Source organism: Thermobia domestica, chromosome 9, assembly GCF_964235325.1.
Source record: "Thermobia domestica chromosome 9, izTheDome1.hap1.1, whole genome shotgun sequence".
Taxonomy (NCBI): domain Eukaryota; kingdom Metazoa; phylum Arthropoda; class Insecta; order Zygentoma; family Lepismatidae; genus Thermobia; species Thermobia domestica.
The window spans coordinates 71,796,241-71,819,779 of record NC_137462.1 but is presented as its reverse complement, the minus strand read 5'-3'; the positions used below and the strand labels follow the sequence as shown (position 1 = coordinate 71,819,779).

The following is a 23,539-nucleotide window of genomic DNA, read 5'->3' as shown; positions in this document are numbered from 1 at the left end:
GATACATAATTTCGGGCTAGAATTTAATTAGAAAAATAATGGCGAGGTTAGTTTTAAGATACACCCATTTGGGGGAAAGTTACAGGCATATTAATTGTTTTTACTTACTGTGTGCGTAAGTCCCTTCTTACTTTCGTCTCAAGACCTGTAAATCGATCGCAACGGCAGAGCCCGGTTTCGCACTAGTGTTTAGAAATCTTTAAACTCACTTGAGGCAATATTTGTGGATTATTGTATTGTATTCTGCCTTTAATTAAATTTGAACCCACTTCATGATCTTGTGTAAAGTATCACTAAAAGGGAATTTCTGTTTTTATGGAGAACGTAAGCATAGCAATTATAAAAGGTGAGTAAGGTGCGTATGTATTTATAAGAAAGTTTATTTTACGAGTCTTTTGTGGTTCCGCCAACCTATTCTTTAGTTGTTTTTTTTTTTTCAAAATACTCATATCTCATAAATAAAAGAGCTATTATAAAATCTCTTACCACTATTCTTTAATACTTATAACATTTTATTTATTGTAAAAGCACTGGCGAGATATTTCTTATCGCCCACTAAAATAATGGTGGAGCTCCTTCGTGGCTAACGGTTAGCATACTTGCCTTTGGCGTGGGACACCTGGGCTTGATTCCCGGTGGGAGTTCATGTGGTTCGGATTCCACGTTAATCAGTAGGTCTACGTCACACATAGCCTCGCTGCTGAACGGGACGTTAAACTCAGAATCAATTCAACTCAAAATTATGGTTTTGACTTTATTATGATGTCATTAGTTTAAACGCCCAACTGCCCAGTAATTATAAACACTGACTACATTATAAAATTGTAATTTGTGACGACTAAAATATCAGAAATTAAAGATTATTCTTTGGGTTTTGGAACATTTTGAAAAACGTGAAAAACTGGTACTGCACCGATACAACACACCTTTTGGATTTGTCATTGTGTAAAGTGATACAAACTAAAGAAGAATTACAACTTTATGAAATTGTATTAGGACTTATTATTTAGAAATAAACACCAAATAAGTGTAATAGTTCATATCCGTATCAAATACCAAGTTTATGATGAATCAACTACACAAAGTAGGATCCTAAAACGCTCATTGCAATTTGTTCCATCCTTCAGTCGAACCAGGAACTGAAACATAAAGAGTGACATTTTCTTTTTAAAGATACTTTGTCCAGCTAAGTATTGTGAAGGTTTATGTCAGTAGAAGGAATTGCATTCCATTATACAAGCGCAATTTCACAACTTTATGTACACATTACTAAATATCGAACACCCTTGTCCATATGATTAGCGTACGCGTCTTTGGTGCGGGAGACCTAGGTTCGATTTCCGATGGGAACTCCTGTGGTTCTGAACCCACGTTAATTTGTAAGTTCACGTCTCATATAGTTTTGATGCTGAAAGGGACACTAAACTCTAATCTAATACTAAATACAAATATTTAAAGAAAAATGATGACGCACCAAGATGACGTGAATTTGGCTATCAAATCCATTTTGTGTTTTCAGTTATTTTCTAGTAGTATTTTTTCTAGGCATCCTTTCAAAAGACAGTGATGCAAATTTCGTAACTGCGAATTCCTGTTAGAAGCCATGAAATTATCCGATTAGATGCAAAATTTCCCGTCCACTAAATAGATACCGTAAATTTAACAATAAATAATCTAACAATAATCTAACAATAAATAATTTAATATCTAACAATAAATAATTTTGAAAGATATCGCTTTCGAGGGAAAAAATGAAGTGAAATCTTTGAGTTTTACGTCCCACGGTTATGGCGGTTAGGCTAAAGGAGAGGGATGATGATGAGAAATTAGTGAAATCGTGGAATGAAGAAAGTGGGAGGAACGGAAGAACCCCGAGGAAACCCACGCACACGGCGTTTGTCCACCACAAAGTTCACTTGGTGTGAGCTGGGATCGAACCAGGGTCCCCAAGCACCAGAGGTGAACGATCTACCACTGAGCCACCGCGGCCCCGCTTTAGAGGGGCCATGACGTATAGTTGAACTCATTCTCGTAGTATGAAAGGCATTATTTATAATTGTGCATGATAGGATCACAAACAAAATTTAAAAATATTATGTGCACTTTCTTTTAACAAACATTATATTGTCTTTTATGGTGTGGAAGGGAATGTTATGTTCGAAAACAAAATCCTTAACACGATTCTTGTTGCTACACACTGCATGTTCCTAGCCACAGAAAAGATGCAGCGATAAGTAGGCTATTTTTTAATTGCTTTACATTAGCTTGATGTTTCAAGTCTTTTGTGTGTTTCTGAAGTTCACTTTTACCACAAAAGAGCTCAATATTAACATGTCTTACATAGCTTTGGTTCGATTCTCAACACGGACTGCAACTACCCGTTAAATTGTGCATCCGAAAGGCACTCTTTGTTAAACCTCGCTTATCACCGCTCATCTTAATAATATATATATATATATAACTTCACCGCGAAGCAAATGTTGCATTTCTCTCTTTCATCCTAACACAAAACAAAACTAACCACAGCTGTGACACGAAGGAGCTATTTCGAAAAGAAACAAGCTGTGCTTCATAGAGATGTGTACCAAATGATAGAAGTATAAAGTATTGTTTTCTTTCCTGTTTATTGATATCAGTTGGTGTTCTTAGTGAGTTTACTCATTAGTTTAGAAAGAGTATATATGGAATTTGGACATATGTTGTACGTATTCTCCTGAGAAATTGATGAGACCAGAAAAATTATAAGGGCAGATGGAATAGGTTTAAGCGCATCTACGTGACTTTATCAAATATTTATTCTCCATAATGGTACCACGCGGAAAACTTGGTATAGGCCTACTTTTATCTTTGCCTCCCTCTGTTAGCTGTTTTGTATCATATATATCGGATGGTTTTGATATTTCTTCTGATCATTAAAACAACAATGGTACCTGTGTGCGTGCAGAAATGCAAAAGCACAAGGTAACTTCCTATTTGATTTGGAAACAACAAACCCATTTCACGTGTGCGAGAGAAATTGAGCACAGCGTGATCGGGTGTTTACTCACGGTCAGTTCGCAGCAGGAGTCCATGGTAAAAGATTTGGCTATCTCGAAAACACTCGCAAAACCTTACAAATACGAAAGACTGCGCTTCAAAGAAAGTTTAGACACAGATGTTTCAATTTTCTTTTAGCATCTTTCTTCAGCAAAATAGTCGGTTCATTGTATTCGAAAACGGGAAGGGAGAAAGGGTGAATTTATATTTTATGTGGGGGGTAACGTTCTAAGTAGTATAAACAATACATACCGCTACTGAAGCACTTCCTTTAGCGGTATACCACTAGATCTATCCTGACCCTCATCCCACCTCAAGTTGTAAAGTAGAAAGGGACAGAAGTATTCAACATGACTGCGCACTTGAGTTTCAGTTCACAATACTAAAACCAGTGAGCAAGTAAACAGTCTTTTGTAGGATCGTGTTTTACTTCTTGAATTTCTTTTTGAACATTTCTGTGAATTCAACAACAGAACGCAGTAGAAATACGGACTAGTTTTTACTCCAACAATTACTTTCGCTCCAACCCAGGGATGCCGCATTTATGATTTCGTACTAGATTTAGTGATTTTACTATTGAACTAGTGATCTAGTACGTACTTTGGGTAAATAGGCACATTTTAGTGATTTTTTTGCATTTTTTTCTGATGCAGACAAATGAGAAGGAAATGGTTCTTAAAATAAAAGAAAGAAGTATATTGCAGTTCAAAACAAATGTAGAAACCTTAAATTATTTTTTCTTTTCCCTCTGACTGAATGAAACCTCTGCTGTGTAACGACCTTAGGTAAACAACGGCTATCTTTGGTCCGCTACCTCCTTTTGTTAGCCGACGTGAGATGGGTTACTTTTTTTTCCTGGAAGAAAGTGAAGAAATAATTATCCAGTACATTTACGTTTTGTCAGGCACACAGGCGCAGTCTGTACTTGTTTCCTAACGAATTTTAGCAACATAACATAAATGAAACATATGTACCTGAAAATAGAGGCAGTACAAACAGAAATTTTCATCTGTGACACATTTGATGAGAAATATAGTTAGATGTCACGTGCAAGCACTCTAAACATGTCCTATCCTGTAATTCTATTCGTATGTTTATGTAGGTGAGACTGAGAAATCAAGAAACAATAATAACTGGTTTTCTTCCAGGGGAAAAATCTAAATGTGAAGGGGTGTTACACTGGGACTTTAATTGCGTCCTTTGTACAAGATTAACAAGTAATAGCAATTTTTTAGTTTATTTTAGTTCTTGGGGAGAGGAAGATGGAAGCGAACCCTCGTAAGGACCTCTGCAAGGAAACATGAATACTATCCGCCACTGTTTGTTACATTACACAAAATAGTTTATATATATATATATATATATATATATATATATATTGAGTTTTAGTCAGGGTTTTCATTCTGCAGGAGAGGGGGATAGTAATACCTGACGAACATTTTCTATTATCAGAGTGTTGCAATGATAGCATTTCCTCCATTATAACTTGGCCAAGCTAGTTGCATTATATGTAAGGATTAAGTTAGCCTAAAAAGCTTAAATTTCTATGGCTGTTTTACTCTGTACCCATGTTTCTCATTTTCGGTCTACGGGACTCTGTGTCCGGAAATTTTCGATGGCTTCCAAGTCGGAAAATAAGTGTATCAAAGGCATATATATTATATTTATGGTTATATGAGGTATGGATCTACAGTTTAAAGTGGGATACCGGTAACAACTTCATGAGCTTCCACCGTAAATCGAACCAGAGTCTCCCGCGATCAAGGCGTATGTGTTAACCATACAGCCACAAGGAAATTCACATAAGCACACACACACATATATATTGTTGAGTTGATTTTGACTTTACCGTCTCTTTTAGTGGCGAGGATATATGAAATGTAGACCTACTGATTAACGTGGAATCCGAACTACATGAGCTCGCGCCGGGAATTGAACCCGAGTCTTCCACGGCAAAGACGCATACACTAGCCGCGGAGTTCACACACACACACAGAATCAGAGTCCTCACACACCAAGGGTGAGAGCTGTGCCACTGAGTCACAGCAGCCACGGGGCTAGGTCGAGTCCACTTTACGTTCATAGTTTCTTAGTACATAAATGTTACGATTATGAAATAGATTTTCCTTAATGAGCTGCATAAAAACAAAAGCTTTCGAAATGCATTAAACAATTAGCTCGATTTGAGTGTGAACTTAAAATTATATCAGAGTATAAATACGGATACGCACCAAAACTCGAAAACTTAATACACTATTTCTCCTATATAGTCAGCATGTATCAAGCAATCGTTCAGCTTTCATTTGAGAGGATGGAAATCGAAGGCCCCTGAACAACTATGTTACTAATGTGCGGAATGTATTTATCTTACAGTGAACTGCTTTGATGCCAAGTGGCCTAACTCCAAAATTGAAATTTTCCAGAGTGAAAGTTGAAGTTCAATATCTCATGAACAATCCATATTTCTTTTATGTTGGGAACCAAAACCATAACTACTGTATGTAGTTCATTGTTTTATAACTTAGTGTTTACAAAAATCCTTTTAAAAAATACCTATTCATAGAAGTGAATGGTACTTATCTGTACTAGTTCTTGTTATCCAAGCAGTCCATTTATTGTAATACTAGCTTAATATACCCATTCTTCGCATGGGGGCTGTATTTGGAAGTCAACACCTGTGGAAGTATCACCATTCATTTCAGTGACCGCGAAAACTATGGATTTGACACTAGTATCAATCAATATGGGCTATTTATACATGTCTCGGTATTCCTCACCCGCTGACACCCGGCCCGCATACAGTAGTAGCTGAATTTGCAAATCATCGCTGATGGAAATCCATTGATCTCAGCGACCGTGAAAACTATGGATTTGACACTAATGTCGATCAATTTGGATTACTTTTACTACATGTCTCGCTAAACGCCTCCCTGAGACCCCCTGGTTCCAATTTTGACAAAAACGCTTCGCCTTAGACTGAAACCTGGACCAAGGTATCCGTGACCAAAATTTGGTAACTCTCGGTCAACTTGTCTGGTCCCCAGGTCGGTCCCAGTAAACGTTCCCCCGAGACCCCCTTGGTTCAAAATTAAAAAAAAAAAACGCTTCGTCTTGATCTGGGGCCTGGACTAAGGTACCCGTGACCAAATTTTGGGAACTCTCAGTCCACTCGTCTGGTCCCCAGGTCGCACAGACAGACAGACAAACACACAAACAAACTCTTTATTTTATTTATATTAGATAAGATATACTATGTAAAATAGTCTCGTATCATAATATGTGATGTACAACAAATGTTACATTATATATTATCCGTAGCTCGTGATATGCTGCAACATATTAAAGCCTCAGAATAGTTGGGCAAGCGAATAATCCAGAAGTTACGTATCCCTATTGCGTTCATGGGAACGAAAACACAATAATTATAACTATGCTAAATTACTATAGACTACCAACTGCTCATTCAGAGAATTTATGAAGTTCACTTTATCGCAATAGTTTTATACAAACTAGATAATCAATTATTATTATTATTATCATTATATTTGCAGTACAACCAAATACAACGACATTAACTATTAGTTCTAATTAACTGAATTGAGCTGAAAATTAAATCTTGATCTTTAAAGATTAACTATTAATTTTATGGGTTCTGTACCTTTCTGAAGGAATAAAAGCTGGAATTGGTTTCAAGGCTGTTTCTGAGTGAATACTTTCTTCAAAATAATATTAAAAATTATAGAAAGATTTTCGAGACATTCGAGTCGAGTCGAGATTTTTAAGAGCCGTCTCGACTCGACTCGTGTCTCGACTCGAAAATTCGAGTCGAGAAATACGTTTGTCTCGACTCGTCTCGAATTTTACAAAGTGTGTCTCGACTCGAATCTCGACTCGAATTCGAGTCGAGTCGTGTTCCAGTGATTTTGAGATCCCTACGACAACCCATGCTCAGACGCAAAATTTTTGACAAAAGTTATTTTCGAAAAAAAAAACTCCCGGTTTTCCCGTTTCAGGTGTATGATACGGACAAGCGAGTAGTACCGTTGCAAAGGTTGCTCTATTATGAAAAAAGCGAGGTACGAATCATGATCATACGAGAAATATCAATGAAGCAGTACCTGCTTGACTGAAAGTGTGAGATTTACCTCCAAAAGCCAAGATTGTAAAAGTAATAATACAGCCGAGAACAGTGTTACTCTCTGATGAGAGGAAGTACGAGTAAAGTATATAACAGTCATAATATTTCAATTTACGAGACAGTTGCAATAGAAACATTCCGTCTTGCAGTTCAATCCTTGGTTCTGTACTAAAATAAACCCTCAAATGTAAAAGTGGAGAAGGTCCCCCAAAAGGGAAAGAAAGGTGGCGTTGTACGTAAATAGAAATAAGCTCCTTCTGAATATCTGTGAGGATTGGGCGCAACTGTTATCTTAAAAGAAGAATGTGCTTAATATATTCCAAATTTAACAATATACTGTAGAGAATGAAGAATGTAAAAGTAACATTAGTTAGAAAATGTGTATAACCAAAAGTAAAAATAGTAACAGAGTAGGAGTAGGTAAACAGCTTAGCAAGATTGTCATGTATTCTTATGTAATCCTTATATGTTATATGTATCAACAGAATAATCTTACCCAAAATTTAGGAACGCTGCGCGTAGAATGGCGAACTCAGAAAATCACGCACAACGTTCTTTCAAAAACCAATAAGAAAAGAGCAACTTAACAATTATATGAAAATTAACAAACGTCCAAGATTCTAAGAGTAGTTTATAATTCTCAGGGACACCCTGAGAGGACGTCAGTCGAACTTCCAACTAATTGTGAGCATCACACCGAGTCCACACGTACGATTCCAATATTATTATTGATGGTGCAAAACATTTCATCCTTCATTTCGTTTCGAAATTCAACCTCTAAATTCTTTACGATTTGTTTACTCGCTTTTAAAATCGACTCATCATTTAACTTTTGGATTTGTGTCCTTGATTCAATACTCCTCTGAGCACTCTTAAACTGCAATCTTATATAATTAAGTAAATGAAGACTAACCACTCCCTTTTATTCGTCCAAACCTCTGCTAAATTCGAGCGGGAAGTCTAAACTTCGTAGTTCAAGTGCAGTGTTTCTAGATACAAGAGAGTAGCCTTGTATCTTATCGAAATGAACTCTCTATATATATTTCTCGAAATTACGAGTTTTTTTTAAAAAAAAGAAACAATAGCTTACCACACTTTTACCAAGGGAAGTTATGTCTATAAAGACATTGAGTTTGTCATGATTCGTGATCTCTAGTGACCGATCGCATAGGCATACAGTAGCAAACTTGAATATAGAAAAACTGGAAATATTACATATAACCTAAGTAAAATGTAGTCTGATGGGCTATATCGTTCTGTGCAGTTTATTTTTATTCGATTAATTTCTTTAATGAAATCACATTAAATTTTAGTTCTTTAATTCCAGGTGGATTGTCAATAGCTATACCATCTGAAGTGAAGGGATTATGGGAAGCTCATAAAAAGTTTGGCCGTCTACCATGGAAAACTTTGTTCAAACCATCAATAGATCTGTGTAGAAAAGGCATCACTGTCTCACGTAACTTAGCAACAAATCTCGTTAAATTCAAAGAAGTCATTCAAAACAATCAGCCACTGAAGTAAGCACACCTTTGTATGAGAATTAGTGTTAACCCTATCGTATCAGTGTTAGGAGCGTTAGTGACGTATCAGTGTTGGGAGTATATGTGTCATTGTTAAGAATATGTATGTCACACTAAGGAGAAGGTAACAATAGATATAATCAGACCCGTAGCCAGCCCAAAAATATAGGGGGGAGCGGTAGAACTTAGGAGACACGATCCAACCATATTATAGTTCATTTGCAAGCCTACCGTGAAAATTTTAGGGGGGAAGCAGTAAACATTTAGGGGGGAGGCCCCTAGACCCCCTGGATACGGGTCTGGATAGAATCTACTACTTAACCCTTTAATTGGCAAGCATTGATACTATTACCATTAAAATTTTAGTTTGCTTTTATGGTTGAACAATGTCTTCCTGATCATAAATTCCTAATTTTTTAAACATTTTTGTACTTTGGTCACAAAATACAAAGTAACATTGCCATAAAATAGGTTTTATGTGTAGCTACTAAGCAGCATTGCCCTATTATGGTCAAATATCATAAGAATACTCTCAGTAATTAGCAGCAGTTTCGTTGAAATATTTTCCTACAGAGCAAGAAACCGCACATAAAAAAGATAAAAATAAAAAAGAATTTTCGCGGAACGTAGGAGATAGAACTTCTACATTACTAAATTTGACTGTCCCCCGTTGACGAAGATTAGAAATAACTAAACAAGCGATCCGTAAATCATGTATATTGAAATATCCCATGTGGTGTTGTAAACAAACAATTCCACATGTTAGTGTTTACAAACACCACTACGTGGTTCGGCAAGAAGACTTCACACCAGATGGATCTACAATCATTTGCAGACGACGGCTTCTAGCCCCTCCCACCGAGCAGAAGACGGCATCGGAACAACAACGCCACCGCCACCCAAGGAACCCTATAAATTGGATGGACAAAGGCAATTCAGTACCAGTTTTCTGGTGTCCCTCCTATTGTTTTCCACGGACCATTAGGAGTAACCTAACCCCAGGCCTCTAGTCTGCTACGGAACTGCGCCTATCGTATCTCCTGGCTTAGCCTGCTACAGAGCTCTGTCTGGGAATCCTAACCTCAGCCGCTTAGCCTGCTGCGGGGCTCTGTAGAGATTCTGTCTGCGACTTTACGGTCAAAGACAACCTATAACTAACCCTGTATATTAGAGAAATTATTAGTGTAGCATTTTGTAAAAATACTTTTATAATGGAGAAGTTTTATAATAAAACTGGTAGTGGGAGATCGATTCCGGACACTCTTTTTATTAAAAGCTCTACCTATACTTATATGGGACAAAACTTTACAATATGAATATTGCATGAAAGCAATAATGTCAATTAAATGATCACTGAAGTTTTAATTCGTACGGATAACGCAATAGAATGCGATGTTGCTTGAGAACAACAATGCCAAATAAAGGGTTAACTGTGTTTCTACATAATAGCGCCTACAATATATGAGGAGGAGTCCGAAAATAGGTCTCCGCTGTCGTTTTCCCCAGAAAAGCGAACCGCAATGGAGGGAAACAAAGCAGCAGTTGCATTGGGTATCGTTCGCCCGCAATCCTGCAGATCGCGCCGTAGCAGCCCCTGCGCAAACTGGAGACGAGTCTCTCAGTAGTCTGAGCCTGGTAGCTATGGAGAGAAGGCTCCTTTTGACGTCGCAAGCAAAGGAGGATGTGCGAGGGGTTGTCCGCTATGAGTGAGCACGTGGCATATCCTTCTCACATCTGGTGTTCTGTTGTTAGATGACAATGCGAGACCACACTCAGCGATGGCAATGCAAAACCATATTGCAACTCTTGGGTGGAAGTGCCTTGCCCATCTGCCATACAGTCGTGATCTCGCATCCAGTGACTTCGGTCTGTTTCCGGCTTTTGAAAAGGACTCTCGGCGGCAGGTCCTTTGGAAGTAATGCTGGAGTCACAGAAAGCTGTTGGACACTTCTTCCGTATGCAGAGCCCTGATTTTTTCCTGGAAGGGTTTTTGAAACTTATCGACCGGTATGACAAATGTCTCAATGTACGTGGTACATATGTGGAAAAATAAAGGTACATCTGATCTTTAATGTATATCTATTGCAGCATAATAAAAACTATCAATTATTATTGGAAACAATACGCATAAAGATTTATATTTACCCAATGTATGATTTTCAAGAGACAAATGAGATGTATTGATTGGTATATATATATATATATATATATATATATATATATATATATATATATATATATATATATATATATATATATATATATATATATATATATATATATATGTGTGTGTGTGTGTGTGATCTTTGGACACATTTCCGTTAAACACTAGTAGAATTGTAAAAATCAAGTTATTTTGTAAAAGTTTTACGTCACTCTATGTTATGTTCTTAACGTGATCAGTGACAGTAAATTAGTTACGAAAACAGTTAGTAGGTCGAGAATATAGGAGGAAAGAGAAGCACCTCCAAGAAACCCACGGGCACGATGTTGCCCACCACAAACTTGTATGGTCTGTGATCGAACCAGAGACCCCTTGCATCAGAGGTGAGCGCTGTACTACCGAGCCACAGTGCCTCCTCATAACATTGTAGAATTAGGTGCTAAAATAATTAAACACTATGACCACAATATTTTCAATTTGAATTAAGTAGTGCTTCAGGATGAATTTGCAATGGGGGCTTATTTAGGCCGAAGTGCACATTTTATTTCTGAGTTCGAACTTTTTAGTTAAAACAGTGCCACTTTCGACCCATGAACGTAAAACTTTTCTTTTACTTTCTTTTTGCTTAATTTCATGCCTATTATCATCTTCTGCAGTTCGTCGGTGTAATATCATAGGCCTATAAGAAAATAGAGACAGGGCCGGCGAGAGGGGAGGGCAGGAGGGGCCAGAACCCTAGGGCCCGAGGCCCCAAAGGGGGCCCGGCGGCCGAGGATAAAGAATTACTAAATGTTGTATATTTTTACTCAGTTCGCTTCCAATCAGTGCGCTCTTTGTGTAACAATTTTTGTGTACTGTGGTCTTGCAAAGAAATAGATGACAGAGCCAAGAACAAGCAGCTTCACTAGTCCAACGATACCCAAAAGATTTAGGAGATGATCTTTCTGATGAACTGCATAGCCTGAAATTGATATATTCGGCCAATTTTGGTGAGAAAACGCTTTCACCATGGGATCTCCTAAATAACATCAAAACTTTGAATCTAGAAACTTTATTTCCAAATCTGACAGTGGCCCTTCGTAAATTCGCCACAATCCCTGCTACCGTTGCTAGTGCAGAGCGCTCTTTCTCTCCGTTAAATAGAGTAAAAAATGTTTTACTCCCTACAATGTGTCAAGACAGATTATCAAGCTAAGGCTTGTTGGCAGTGGAGACAGAACTTATCAAGTGTACCAAACTGGATGCTCTCATTGATGAATTCGCCCTGAAAAAGGCCAAAAAGGGAATTTTGTTGTAACTATACGTAGAAAAGGATAAATTGTAACTGTAACAGATGTCTAGTATTAACACATATAATAAATTTCTCCTACAGACAATTACTATTAATATCATATTATTAATCACACTATAATTAACTTGAGCAATATTTCATTGAAGTAACTAAATTAGGCCTAATGCCTCATGTCTCTAGTCAAGGAAGACTAACTGCATAGCTTACTTCTATATAATTATTTATAGCAACAATTTGTGCAAAGATTTCATAGTACAGGGTAGGTTGGATGGTTGAGAACATTTACTTTCTCAGCTTTTATTAACTATTTAATATGTTCTTTTTGTATTTCCTTCACAAATTAGTGTGTTTGAGCATTTGATTGAGCATTAGGGGAGAACTTTTGCTATTACAAATAGATAAGTTACTTTTTTTCTATATTTTGATACCATTATATTTAAATATATAATTTTTTTATTCATTTTAGTTTTGAAGCCTTCAAAAATCTTAGAACCAACAAGTATAGGGTCTAACCAAAATCATAAATAGTGAATTAATTAGGTTTTTTATTATTATTATTATTATTAGCGAACAGTGAACATAGGCTAGGTTCAGAGTTCTTATTATTCACTTATTTGGAGATATAGCAATACTGTTTAACATGTAAATTAAACGCATTAATGGCCTAATAAAGAGTTCAAAATAAGTCTTAATGTTCATTTTAGTTTACCTCCGTCCAAAGTGGTAAGTACGTAAAAAGTCATTTAAGGGGCCCGGGATTGCTCAGCCTCTGGGCCCGCGACCGCTCTCGCCGGCCCTGAATAGAGATAACAATCAAATTCTGTTATTTTCATCGAAAAGTACAGAAGAAAAATCACAATTAAAATATTTAACTGATATATTTTTCTGAGTTATTTCATTATTTTCATTAGATATACTCCTATTGGATATCTGCAAGTAACTATTGAAATACTGTATAATGATCATGTTTGATTTATTACTGTATATTAACTCGTTTGCTTATATTCTTTTTCTTATGGCTAGATTGTACACTCCTCATCTGTTATTTTCTTTCTTTTTTTATTTCTTCTCAATTACGTTATATCATGTTTTATTTTGTATTTCCTTCCATGTAATGTTCACGTTATAATTAACTAGCTGAACCTGCGCTCTCTACACAGTGCATTATTCACACATGAGTATGAATCTCCTTGTCATTCCTCACAACATCTGTACATGTCCCTTTACAGGCACAAGGGAAGGATGTCTTGATAAAATCGGCAAGGGGTATCATAAAGGGGAGATTGTTTCAATATATAGCACCGTTTGCGAGATTTGAGCCTACTTCCGATTGGAGTTTCTAATTAATGTATGACTAATGTTTCCCTTCTTCTTGCATACAATATGTAATAAGCAAATACATAACACACACAATTAATTATATCAGTGATATATACTGTTCATTACAATGATATATACTCCAAACAATAAAGATTCATCTTAGACTGGAGAAATGGTTTTTCATTTGCCCATCAAACAGATGCCTGAGAGACATACAAGCCCTATATACAACTTTGTAGTGTTGGAATATATAACTCGTAGGATATGATGGTTTTCTAAAGTGTCAACACTTTCAGTGTACCCCTAAAATTGTTATAAAGAAATTATTGTCCTGTTTTTTAAATATTCAATTAGAACTAGAGAATCTACAGAAAATTTGGAATCGACCAGTGAAAACGGCACGTTTCTAGCACTTGTGGTTTTCGAGATCTCATTGTCGAAAGGATTGGAGACAAATATATAAACTTTTCTTTGGAAACAAACATATAAACCTAGCATTTTAATATATATACTAGCTGAACCTGCGCTCTCTACACAGCGCATCATTCCCATATGAGCATGATCTTGTTATTCCTCACATCTGTACATGTTCCTTTACAGACACAAGTGAAAGACGTCTTGATAAAAATTGGCAAGAGATACCATAAAGGGGAGATTTTTTTCTATTACTTTTTTAATATCTCGCATCGTTGGCAAGATTTGAGCCTACTTCCGGTTGGAGTTTTTAATTCATGTATGATCAGAATTTTCTTTCTTCTTGTATGGGGTATGTAATAAGCAAATACATTACACACACAATTAATTATAATGTCAGTGATATATGGTGTTCATTGGGCAAAACACTCCAAACAATGAAGATTCAACTTAGAGTGGAGAAATAGTTATCCTTCCTTTTTCATTATTATTGGTCATGAAAGAAACGCCTGAGAGGTTTACAACCCCCGTATACAATTATGTAGTGTTGGAATACATAATGCGTAGGATATGACGCTGTAGTTTTTTTTAAATTTCAACACTTCCAGTGTACCCGTAAAAATGTAATAAAGAAATAATGGTAATGATTTTTAAATATTCAATTAGAACTGGACAATCTACATAAAATTTGCAATCGATCAGTGAAAACGTCATCTTTCTAGAGCCTGCAGTTTCCGAGATCTCATTGTCAAAAGGATTGGCCACAAACATATAAACGTCCAAAAACATAAAGGTTAAAAGAAATCTAAAGATTGCAGCACAATTAATTTGAATTGATTCTGGGGAAGGCTTATTAAAATACAAAGGCTTTGAACAATAATTTGTAGCGCCCCAGAGGGCCCTAATCCCTGGAGAGCCACAGCTAAGTTTAACGCCCAGTGCCGGAGCACCGAGTTAATAGTTATACGAAAGGGGTCGCCACCTGTGAACTGCTGGGAACACAGGAATAAAGTAAAACATAACACACAACAACAAATACAGGATAAACCTGCATCAAAAAATCCTGAGAATGCAAAAATTAAAAAAAAAAAAAAGGAAAATACAACGGTAAACTAATCCAACCTAAGCGAGACTGCCGCCTGTACACTCTACGAGTGCACAGAGAACAGCCCTTTTCTTGTCATGATTTCCTTACCTGATAGTAAATTAAAAAAAAAAAAAACTTAATTACCAAGGATACACTCGTGAGGTTTGGTTTCTCTAAATATAAAGAGTAGGATTATATGGGTTGTAACATTTATTTACCTATGAGCTTCCACATATGAAATGTTTGATAACTATTACGTGCGTAGGAATAAAATAATGTTATGTTTTCGCACTCAAAATAAAGTAGAATAAAGTGAAATTCACATGGCTCTCAATCTTGTGCATCTATGCACCCAAAACATGCTTGTAAGGTACAGTGAGAGAATAAACATACAGGGCGGATAAACAAATGTATAACTAACACACATAAAATAACAAAAACACTCAATTACACTGATTAATTTACCATGGCTTTAGCAAACATTTAAATAAGCTAGCTAGAGTACTCTGACTTTGAAAAACCACGACTAGTCGGGTAGACATATGATTAGATAGGACATTATTATCATTAGACATTATACATGACTGACTTAGTGCAAAAGACAAATCAACCTTGTAGTAAGAAACATCAGGCTATATTAAAGTTACTCGTAGTGAATGTAGGACATAATAATGTGGACAGTAGGTGTACAAATGCCAAATATGGCTATAATTAACATTGTGACATACTATAATATAATAGACCCATGTAGTCAATCTTCTGTGCCTTGAATTCTACTAGACCAAGAACGCGGCTGGGATACCTTGGACACAGATTAAGAAGAAAGAGCTTGAGAGAGAACAATATGACTTCCGTATAGAATTGAGTTAGCTGAAAAATAGCTAACATGATACAAAGGACAACAGGATGAACCAACCTATGCTAGGTGGACAAGCAAACTTCAAATGGCGGAGATACGCTCGTGGCTCGGCAGTGAGAATTCCACAAAACAATTAATAACCCTGTACATTGTTTCACTCATAAGACACTTATAACATGATGAAGACGCATGTTAGGTAACTACGATTATCTGAAATAACACTATTTAAATAACGTACGTGCATATCCACCAACGGGTGCAACTCGTACTCAATATGAAAATAAATCACTAGAAACATCGATGATTCGACTATGAACTCTGTACAAAGCAGAGAAACTGGCCAGCTGCGAGGGCAGGCTTAATAACGTTTGGGGTACTTACCCTTACTTGCAAACATTAAAAGACAAGGCTTCACCATTATTTTTCAGAAGCACTTACAACACACAAGAGTGAAACTTCTAGGAGAGAAGAACCATTGCAAAAGACATACACACTGATGCATCACTCACGTAATCTGCTATAATAAACTTGAACCACTTAACGAATCACTATTACGACGTTGATCCTTTTTGTCTATACATAGCCGGAATATGCTCGTAGGAAAATGTCCTCATTGTAAAGAATCTTCTCCGGGCAGGAAGAAGCCGGTGTTACATCCACGTCCTGGACAGTATTAGGCAATTCAGATGAGAGGGTAGCGGCATACTGGGTTTCCATGATGTGATATCCACGCTTAACATATACAGAAAGTCCAAACCTTGGGTCATCAATACGAAAACCAATCCTGGCTACTTTAACAGACACATTGAAGAAGCGTATACATCAAATACTTAATGGCATGGAATTATATACATTCAGGGCGCACGGCAGCTTGTCACATTATGACATTCTGCTTCATCTTCGTCTTCACTCCACGTAAATGGATTGGAATGTTCAGATTGCTTATGCGGCTGCATAAGCCCAAGCTGTTGAGAAATAAGTTCATATTTAGATAACTGTATGAAGAAAGTATATACAGACTGACTGGTTACTATACATGCTGCATTGGCTGCTTCCTAAAGACACACTCACAAGGATTAGCTTGTCCCTGTTGTATTGGCAAAACGATCCGTGGACTTTCATCGCTGAAAATAAAATTGATGTAGGCTGATGGTGAAGGCAGGTAGAAAAACTTAGCCATCGTGTTACTTAGTTGACGACGTGGATGGGTTGGGGGCCGCTGACAGGAGCTTAACTATGCATGATGATACTTAATTTATGCTGCAAACTAAGTTTATATGCCACTACTGACATAATAACAAATTCACTCCACAAATAGCACAACAGATGCGAGACTATGCTTCCATGAAGCCACTGTACAAAACAGGACAAATTTCCACCCAATGCCAACTCACGTGGTGGAATAAAGAGAAGGCCTACGTCCCAACACCATTCAAATACTGCTTCAATTTATGTTGATCACTAAGACTAACTATCGTAAAATGTTCTATGTAACACAACGGGAGTTAAACCAACTTCTGAAATGCAGATGAGCACCATGAACAAAGATATACCGAAAATGGGTTGATGAGTAAGTATCACCACATACTACTATTCTTCCATCTTCTTGCAGGGTACCCAGAATTCCCTGCGCGCGAACGCGAGCATGATGTTTCTACAGGGTTGCAAACTACAATTTTGTTACAAGAAGTGTCTTGTAAGATACACTAGTATTACAATTCTAGTCAGATTATATAGGGGCGTTACAAATTTTAAAACATAAACTTCATTAAAAAATATGTATTTAAATAATTTATTTAAAGCACACATAGTTTAAAATATTTATCTTTGTAGACGTGAAATCACAAATAACCGTAAATCAGAGGTTTGAAATCCAAAGTTAGAGGTTGGATTTCAGGCGTTCTTATTGCTACTGTAGCATTTTAATAGATAAATTATCAAAGATAAGAAGCCATATTGTGGGTTTCTGTTTTATGTTCTTTCAAATAAACTAGCTGAATCTGCGCTATCTACTCAGCGCATCGTTCTGTTGTGACCATTAATCTCCTTCCCACTGTGCATGTTTCCTTACTCACAGAAGTAAAGGATAGAAGATTCAAAAAGGAAGTGAATTGCTATGTATAGATGTTGAAGTGAGTTTGTAACAAATTTGTAGAAATAACACGATATCAAGTGCAAATACTTTTTCTAATAAATCCATATCCGTCTGAGTACGCCTCATTGCGTCTTTTGAGACCTTTGAAGTTGACAGCATGCAATAGGTTTTTTGCCATTCAGATTTACGCAAAGCGGTTGCAATGTCCGTCAACCCGCCTTACATATCTTCTCTACTGGTTGCCTAACACTGTAGTTTCGGCCTGCAACAATGTTAATCTTATGGGATCAAAACTTCCCCTAAAATGTTGAATAGAACAATAACGACACGGTTTTGGAAAATTTGAATGAGAACTACACAAGATTTGGAATCTACCAGTGAAAACGGCACATTTCTAGCACTTGTGGTTTTCGAGATCTCTTTGTCTAAAGGATTGGGGACAAACATATAAACCTTGCATTTTAATATATAGACATATAGATTAGCTGAACCTGCGCTCTCTACACAGCGCATCATTCACATATGAGCATGAATCTCCTTGTTACTCCTCACATTTGTACATGTTCCTTTACAGACAAAAGTGAAAGAGGTCTTGATAAAAATTGCCAAGAGATAGCATAAAGGGAAGAATTTTCTATTACTTTTTCAATATCTCGCACTGTTTGCAAGATTTGAGCCTTCTTCCGGTTGGAGTTTTTAATTCATGTATGATCAGTCTTTTTTTCTTCTTGCATGCAGTATGTAATAAGCAAATACATTACATACACAATTAATTATAATGTCAGTGATATATGATGTTCATTCGGTAAAACACTCCAAACAATAAAGATTCAACTTAGAGTGAAGAAATAGTTATCCTTCATTTTTCATTATCATTAGGCCATGAAACCAACGCCTGAGAGGTTTACAACCCCCGTGTACAATTATGTAGTGTTGGAATATATAATGCGTAGGATATGATGCTGTATTTTTTTTTTCTAATTTCAACACTTCCAGTGTACCCGTAAAAAAAGAAATAATGGCCATGATTTTTAAATATTCAATTAGAACTGGACAATCTACATAAAATTTGCAATCGATCAGTGAAAACATCATCTTTCTAGAGCCTGTAGTTTCCGAGATCTCATTGTCGAAAAGATTGGCCATAAACATATAAACGTTCACAAACGTATAGTTTAAAACAACTCCAATGATAGCAGCACAATTCATTTGCATTAATTTTGAAAAAAGCTTACTAAAATACAAAGGCTTTGAACAATAGTTTAAACAATAAGGTTTATGAAAAAGGTCTATTTAAATAATTTATTTAAAGTACACATAATGTAAAATATTTGTCCCTGTTAATCACAAATAATCGTAAATCAAAGGTTTGAAATCCAATGCTATAAGTTGGAGCTCAGGCGCTTTTGTTGGTAATGTAGCATATTAATAGATAGATAAACGAATTAATTAAGTAAAATGAAACTCTTGTTGTTTGACGGAGATAAGTTTGTCTTAATGCTTATCACAATTTCAAAAATTTGATATCATATTTTGAGTTCTCCATGTACAAGCTTTAATGAACCCGTATACCGTCTGTTCTGTACAAATAAACAAATTTCTCTATTTGAACTTGTGCAATGAAAATTTACTTCTTTGGAGATAAAACAAAAAAAGAGTATGACTTTATGTAAGAGTTTACAATAATAATATTTGTCAATATCTCAATTCTTTACTTTACAATGTTTTGTTTAACTAATTGTCTGTAAACTTGATACATAATTTGTACTTTTTAATATTTTGGTTTTAGCCTTACTTTATATTTAATTTCTCTTTTCTTTCTTAGATGTTTGTTTACGAATCCACATACAGGTGAGTTTTACAAGGAAAATGAAAAATTCAAAAACTTTGCGTTAGCCGATACTTTAGAATATATATCCCGATCTAACGGTGATGCCTTCTATAAGGGAGAATTCGCTGCAAGGTTAATTAAGGATATCAAAGAGGTCGGAGGAATCATCGATGAAGAGGATCTGAGAAGTTATCGGTCTGTATGTAGCATTAATATTTTGTGTTAGAATCTGTCGATTGTGCTAGAAATACCGTAGCTATATGATGTAAAGAATCCGCGTGACTGATGGAAAAAACTGCATATTTACGAACATGGAGATTTAATTTTATTCCTCATAACAAACAAATACAAGGTGGGTTCAAAAAGTATCGAACCTTATTTTTCCCGAGTAAACCAATGAAGCGCGGGAGACTTTCGTCAGCGTAGATTTAGAGGGAACACTTATGCGCAGTCGTGAATTTTTTCCCGCCTGCAGAAAGCTTCAGTCACTGGCAGCAGTGATGCTAGTTTGAGGGAAATTTCCCGTGGCGTAGGGAGATGTAGCAAAGAATATTTTTAAGGAGGGAAAAAGGGAGATTTTACGAATATGAGATAAAATGTAGGAAATTTAACTTTTCAACAAATTTTGTTACTAAGTACTGCGGCAATATGACGAAAGACGGTGGCATTCTTTTCAGAATCCCACTCATAAAGTGACAAAATTTTTCTTTTTTCACAACTTTCCGGGACCTGGCTTGAGGATGTCATTATACAAGATAACATTGAAGTACTAATAGATCAAAAGCACAAGTATAAGTTGTGGAGATATGAGCACAGTATAATAATCTATAGATATGCAGTAATGCTCCCTTTAGAAAATGATATGTATATAGTGAACGAAAATTAGGGAAATTTTATCTTAAAAGGGAATTTTTGAGCATTCATGAGGGAAATTTTGACTTGAGGACCTAGCATCACTGACTGGCAGTCGGCCAACGAGTGATGACAGAAAACTTTAGCAGTGATTGCATGAAATTTTGCCAAAAGCTTGGCGATACCCAAGCGGAAGCCATTCAATCGGATCAGATACATTCAATTTTGAAGGAGAATTTGAACATGAGACTAAAATTGACTAAAAATTTGAGTAAAAATTCTCGCAAAATTTGAATGAAAATGTATAAAATAATGAATTAACTATAATTTAACAGATTAAAAATACAGTAAAATATCGCTTGAACAAACGCAAGTATTATAACGAAGTATTCAGAATTGCAAAATTATTTTTACATCCCTTTTCTTTCATATTTAATATGTGTTAAAATATTTCATTTTAACGAATTTCGAACTTTCAGTATAATGAGTGAAATTTTCATCTTTTGGCTACATTAACTTTATAACCGGAAAGGTTATGGGTTCTGGTTTGTCCCTGTTCGGGAAGCCGATTTTGTAACTGGATTAGGTTCGAACCTTGTTATGTCCCTGTTCGGGAATACATTTTTGTAACGGTTAGGGTTTAGTTCCTGTTTGTTGGGCTATTTCTGTAACCGTACTGGGTTTTGTCTCTAGCTCGGGCAATATTTTTATAATAATAATTAGTATTTCAAATATGTTAATAGAAATGCTGGTTCGGTATCCGTAATTCGGTACCCGTTCCTAGTGAACATAAATCCTATTATCCATGTTTAATTTTAATCTCGTCTCATAAACTGTTCAGAATTTATTTTATATTACCTCATTGGGATTCGAACCAAGACCATGAATCACTCAGTGACCAGATCCTTCAATAGCGCGAACGTGCTAAGAATCACCATGTGAATAACTGTACGAAATTCCGGTATGATTTTCGTTCAGTTATTCACATTAAAGCACAAACATCACAAAATCAACATACATGCAACTTATAACCATGCAATAAGAGAATAACACTTTTATTAAATAACTCTAATTTCGTTTAACGTGCATATTCCTCGGGCCGTCGTAATGACATTTCTTTTCACTGCCCTTCCATTTTACATTGATACTTACATGAATCTCTCATTTCGTAATATTATAGAATAGATATATTGATATAATACCTCACTTCAAACCTCTATTTTTATTAATAGCAGTCCTTTAGCCCATATTTAATCGCGAAACCGGCGGAATACACATGGACGATTACGGTCGTCTACACGAATATTTACGAAAATCGTAAGTTCTTGATAGTTTGATATGGTGCACCTTCTGTCTTGAAAACTGTAACTGGAAGAATCTTCTGTATTTTCCCAGCAACTTTGAAATTATCATCTTCATCAAATATATTTATTGTTCGACTATCTTTTCACAAACAAAGTCAAGAAATATCACTGAAGCAAATCATTTTTCACAATTTCTGTAGCCTTCATTCATATTCTTGCTATTTTTCCACTCTGACTTTAAATTGTCTCTCTTCATTTTTACGCCGTTAGTCAAAGAGAGTGCATAACTTGTCAAATTGTATTCTTCCGCCACTGCTAAACCATTACATCACACACCGTGTACATGTGATATAACTAATTCACTAATTATATGTTTTGCCTAAAACTTGATGACTCAGTATTGAAGAAATGAGTGGATAATTTTAATATTTTTATAATTATATTACGTTGATGGAAGATTCACAAGGACTACTTTAAAAAAAAAAAAAAAAAAAGCATTCTAGTCCTCTACAAGTTTACTCACGGATTTTTTAACGCATACCAGTACAATATTAAGATGTGATTTTGCACCGGAAGATCTATTCACACTAATATACTGTACATATTCACATAAGTTCAACCACAGATTATACGAAACAAAATATCTTGTAGTTCACCAGAAGATGTCCTCATTCCTTACTGGTTTGAAATTTAAAACTTTTTTTTTTTTTTTTTGGTATATAACAGGCTTGCACACTTACAACTTGTTTTTCTCAAACTATAACGGATGCATAATACCAGTTTATTATAAAATAATGAAATCATGGCAGCCATTATGACTGATAGGAACCATTATGATGCGTGAAAGAGGAAGGAGTTCGTTAAAGTCATCGACAGAATTTAACTCTTGTGTAGGCAACGAACTTGCCATGTAGTGTTCAAGATTTTTTTTCTATCACGAAGTTATGTGCAAAATTTTGTGTTAAACTCATGTGCGGTGGTTGTTTTACGTCTGAAGGTGTTCTCTAAGAGCATCATATGTGGCGCTCACATTATTTTTCTGTGGGGCCATGCTCGATATCACAAATTACTAACCTATTCAGGTTCTTGAGAATCATATATGATGCTCATTGTCACAAATTACTGTGAAACCATGAGCATGACAAATGGTGCTCGGCTCCCATTGGTACATTTTCGGGAGAAGCAAAATATCGCGACAAAAATGTGATATGACTACCCATAATTGAGCCAAAGGTAAGAAGAAATTTATGGCCTCCTGGGAGCAGTAGGCCTACCCTCAAATCACCTTGGCAGTCAACCTGCTAACAAGGGATCTTTTTCTGGTGTCACACGAAATGTGGAACGAGACTATGGTCAATCGATTTGTGTTAGTGAACAAGAAAATTCATAGGCGAGAAAAACCCTCGATCTATAGCCTCGTTGCACATTTCGTGCGACACTAGAACAAGGTCCCTTGTAAGAAAATCATAATTTTTATTGTCAAAAATAAAGGTCCAAAACATTGTGTACAATGCTAACATTTGGTATGCAGAAAAAAATACACAAATACGGTACCTCTTGCGATTACTGTACATAATGTTACTTTGTATAGCTATATCTTAATTTTCCTCTCATTTTATAATTTT

The 23,539-nt window shown here is 36.0% G+C and overlaps 1 protein-coding gene across 10 annotated transcripts in view; it reads left to right on the top strand.

Moving 5' to 3' along the window:
- LOC145694741 (scoloptoxin SSD14-like) overlaps positions 1-23,539 on the top strand; it is a 126,541-nt gene that overhangs the window by 85,065 nt on the left and 17,937 nt on the right. For all 10 annotated transcript variants that reach the window (XM_081771329.1, XM_081771331.1, XM_081771332.1 and 7 more), the window contains 2 exons: positions 8,502-8,694; positions 19,753-19,953. In XM_081771329.1, coding sequence (XP_081627455.1) covers positions 8,502-8,694; positions 19,753-19,953 — 394 coding nt within the window. The remainder of the gene's footprint in view (positions 1-8,501; positions 8,695-19,752; positions 19,954-23,539) is intronic.